The sequence below is a fragment of the Anarrhichthys ocellatus genome, unplaced genomic scaffold (assembly GCF_004355925.1).
Source record: "Anarrhichthys ocellatus isolate YVR2014 unplaced genomic scaffold, GSC_Weel_1.0 scaffold6, whole genome shotgun sequence".
Lineage (NCBI taxonomy): Eukaryota > Metazoa > Chordata > Actinopteri > Perciformes > Anarhichadidae > Anarrhichthys > Anarrhichthys ocellatus.
The window spans coordinates 1,651,361-1,655,457 of NW_022280036.1; the positions used below are offsets into that span (position 1 = coordinate 1,651,361).

Sequence of the window (4,097 nt, forward strand, 5' to 3'; positions counted from 1 at the left end):
TATATATATATATATATATATACATATACATATACATATATAACGTTTTTTTTAAACGTCATTCCAACGTTGCCTCTGTCTGTCTGTCCTCAGCATGGAGAGGAGGTGTCTCCAGCAGCCAGTGACCTGGCCATGGTGCTGACCAGAGGACTGAGTATGGAGCAGCAGAAAAGCAACAGAGACTCCCTGCATTACTCCAGTGGCTACAGCACAGAGACCACAACCCCATCCTGCTCTGAGGACACCATTCCTTCACAAGGTGAAACTCTAATCCGCTATCCACCTTTTTTCCTCACACTCGAGTGTTTACCCATGATTAGTTGTAGAAGCCGGTATTCCTCCTCTGGTGGTTTAATTGTGTCGTGTCATGAGTTGCATGCAAGTCAAGCAAATTCTAAAGGTACTTTGGAAATGTCCCCAATGTTCCATCAACTGTTTTTGAGCAAATGAACTAGGCTACAGCGTAGTTTGGACACAAGTTACAGGCTACGCATGGCTGTAATCAGCCAGTAAACAGTAGAAGAAGTAGAAACAAGCAAGTCACCGTGGCCATCTAACACATCTAAGATGGAAAAAGTAAGAGAGCTATTGAGGAATTTGTCTCAAAGTTTTAATAATCGTGTCATTGTATTGGTCTTATTGTATCATGTCAGCTAATACTGGCCATGTGTCATGCTGTCCGGAGACGAAGACAAGCATTTACATTTGAATGTTTAACTTGCTTTGTCAGAATTCATTCTGCAGACATGTTTCCATATCCCATTTTGCTCATCAACTGTTTTACAACAAGGGCAAAATCCACATTGAGTGAGAGTAATTAATTTTTTTAAGTTTTAACGAACTTCCAATTTGAACCTTTTCTAATGCAACGCTCCAAAATGTGCATACATACCCGTCAATGGAAAATAGACCACATTACCAAGAATCTGAAGTGGATACACAGAACAGATGAGATCAGATCTTGAACGGTGCCTCAGCAGTCACTTCTTACAGAGTGGGAATACATGACGTGAAGCAATGGCCTAATGTTAGCGACGTCAACATCGTTGTTAACTGTCTTGTGTCTCTGAAGGTGTCGAGGGCAAAGAATTACAGAATTACAAAAGCACAGAAGCAAATACTTAGGTAGAAAATAGTTAAAGTATGGTTCAGGAAACACTTTATACTTCTGAAGGCAGCAGTAGAGCCAGAATATCAATCAAGCTTAACGTACGCCGTGTGTGATGCTGTGGGAGAGTCAAGGAGGCAGTGGTCTGCTCGTGAGTTCGTTAGGAGAGTCATGTAGTCATGTTTCAGCTTGGTCAGTGCCCCTTGGCGTCTCATAGCGGCGCCATCCCCGTCATTATTAGAGCAACTGATGTAGTTTAGATAGGATCGACCTGTGCAACAAACCTTTTTTTTTTTTTTTTACCCAAACCACAACAGGTTTTGTTGCCTAAACGTAACCATATTGTTTCATTGCGCAAGTAAAGCTAAAAAATCAAGTAAAGCTACAATGAAAGTTAATTTGGCATGCATGTAGACAGTGGAGGCTTGTCAAGCTGTCCCTAAGTTATCATTTGTCATGGCAGCACCCATTGGCTTCTGAGGAAACATGGGAATACTCTACTGCTCTAACTACCGTTACAGTTACTCTTGTTCTTTCTAAGGAGCCCACATTTATCACTTATCTCCTGGCCACATTCATCATCTTCTATTTTGTCAAATCTCAGGAAAGCCAACCTGAAGAGAAATATCAATATTTACAAGCTCTGCCAAATTTTGACTTCATCATTTTCACCAGAAGTGTCCAAAATCAAACAAAGTGAATCATCCCTAATCATCCACGCAGCTTGCACAGTATATGAGGGTTCTGACAGTTTCCTTGACAACAGCTGGAAGATGACAATAACAAGATGTAATTGAATAATATTTGATGTGTTTGTGCCACACAATGCTTACTGTCAGTTTTTGGCTTCCTTCATCCAAATGATGTTTTTATCCCTGTGTTGATCTAATAACGTGTCCACAGCACATTGTCTTTACTCTTTCCTTTGATGGCGATTGTCTCCTCAATCACTTGTCATTTTTCTCCCTTCCCCACATTAGGTTCAGATTATGACTGCTACTCAGTGAACGGTGATGCTGAAGGACCAGATGGACAGACAGAGTTTGACAAGTCCTCCACCATTCCTCGACACTCTAACATCGCCCAGAACTACCGGCGCATGATCCAGACCAAGAGGCCGGCTAGCACAGCCGGCCTACCCAGTGGGGTTCTTGGTCCTGGGGGTCATGGGATACCAGGACAACCCGGTGGAGCTGGTGGAGGTGGAGCAGGTACTCCAGGCACCGCCACCATCCGCCGAACCCCGTCTACCAAACCGGGCGTGAGGCGCACGCTGTCCAGTGCGGGGCCTATACCCATCCGACCACCCATCGTGCCCGTCAAGACACCCACAGTCCCCAGAGACTCGCATTCACCCGGCGCAGCTGGTGGTGGGTACGCAGGTGGAGGGCACTTAGGTGGCGTGCCTGTGCGTGTAGGCAGCGAGGAGTGTGTGTTCTTCACCGGAGTCGAGGATGGGCAGGGAGCGCTCGATTATGTGAAGGCGTCACCGAAGCGCCTCAGCCTGCCTAACACCGCCTGGGGATCGGGGGCGGCGCTGGAGGTCTACGCCCAGCAGCACGGAGGCCTTCCAATGGGAACGGGCTCCGGGGCCGGATCAGAGGAGGATCAGATGATCGCAGCCAATCGGCACAGCCTCGTGGAGCAGATTGGTGAGTTGGTAGCCAGCGCGCACGCTCTCGGAGAGGGGCAGTTTCCTTACCCCGCCCTCCCCGATGACCCGGCCCTGCCGCCAACCGATGCTCCGTCAGGGTCGGAGGGGGCAGAAGGGTCCGGTGACATGTTGACCACCATCAGGAGAGGAGTCCGCCTCCGCAAGACTGTCTCCAATGACCGCTCGGCGCCACGCATTTTGTGATTGGAGGAGAAGCAACGAGAGGATGATACTTGTCAGCCAATAGGGAGTCAGGTGTTGGTGTGGTGCAACCCAACCGCCTAGTACATACACAGACACTTAACTATGTAGGGAAAGATATACTATAACAGAAGATGAATTAAAACAAACACAAAAAATGAGTTTAAAGACACCATTAGAGTAAATGATATATAATATAATGATAATAACATTAATAATGTTAACTCATGCTGACAATTACAAGTGAAATACTGAATATTGACAGGCTCCTAGCAGGCCACTATAACTAGTGTGTGTTGGACGCATGTTTGTCTTCTCTACACCTTCACCCAGGGATGAAAAGACAGATACGACAGATACGATTAAAAGAAGAAAAAGCAAGAGAAAGAGGGAAAGACTGGGTTCCGCTTGTCGACGTACACCCTTCCCCATCCTCTTCTCCAAATAACCCGGCTGTCTAATCCCAGATGAAAGACTGAGGACTGAAGGAGGGCCCTGTGGGGGCGAGAGAGAGAGAGGGGGTCAGAGTGCCATGTGACCAGCTGGATTAGAACCCCGGCTGTCTCAGCAGCAACATACGTTAATGTACTTATTAGTCCACTGAACTGAAGCTTTGGTATTAGCACGGGGAGCTAACAAGCCAGAGGGCTCCTCTGGTTCATCCTAATGTTAAAAAGAAAAAAAAAATACTGTTGGCATTGAACCGTGCTAGTGCCCCCTTCCCCTCTCCCCCCCCCCCCCCCCCTCTCTCTCTCTCTCTCTCTCTGTGTGTGTGGTGTGTGCGTGGATTCATGTGTAGGCATGTGAAAAGCGTGTGTGTGTTTGCACACGTGATTGATTGTGTGTGTGCGAGGTGTGTGGGGGGGGTGCGGGTAGAGCTCTGCTGCAGGACAGCTGGTTACCCAACGAGGGCAGGGCTTCTTTTCTCCTGTGTGTCGTACGTGTGTTTTCTTGTTCCTATCGTGACGTCATTTACCTTGTTATAAGCATACGAGAAGCTACGAGAAGTAAAGTAGATATATTCATATATATTTTCTAGAACCAGAGAGAAAATGTTAAATCAGAAATGGAGCAATAAATGTGTTTTATTTTCTTGTTTCCGAGAGGAGGATCGATGGGGGACTGCAAGGTTCT

General features: G+C 46.7%; 1 protein-coding gene across 3 annotated transcripts in view; it reads left to right on the forward strand.

Moving 5' to 3' along the window:
- Positions 1 to 3,031, forward strand: part of mtss1lb (MTSS I-BAR domain containing 2b) — a 74,003-nt gene extending 70,972 nt beyond the window's left edge. For all 3 annotated transcript variants that reach the window (XM_031846744.1, XM_031846742.1, XM_031846743.1), the window contains 2 exons: positions 94 to 259; positions 2,089 to 3,031. In XM_031846744.1, the coding sequence (XP_031702604.1) occupies positions 94 to 259; positions 2,089 to 2,966 (1,044 nt within the window). In that variant the 3' untranslated portion in view covers positions 2,967 to 3,031. The remainder of the gene's footprint in view (positions 1 to 93; positions 260 to 2,088) is intronic.
- Positions 3,032 to 4,097: the final 1,066 nt, after the last annotated feature.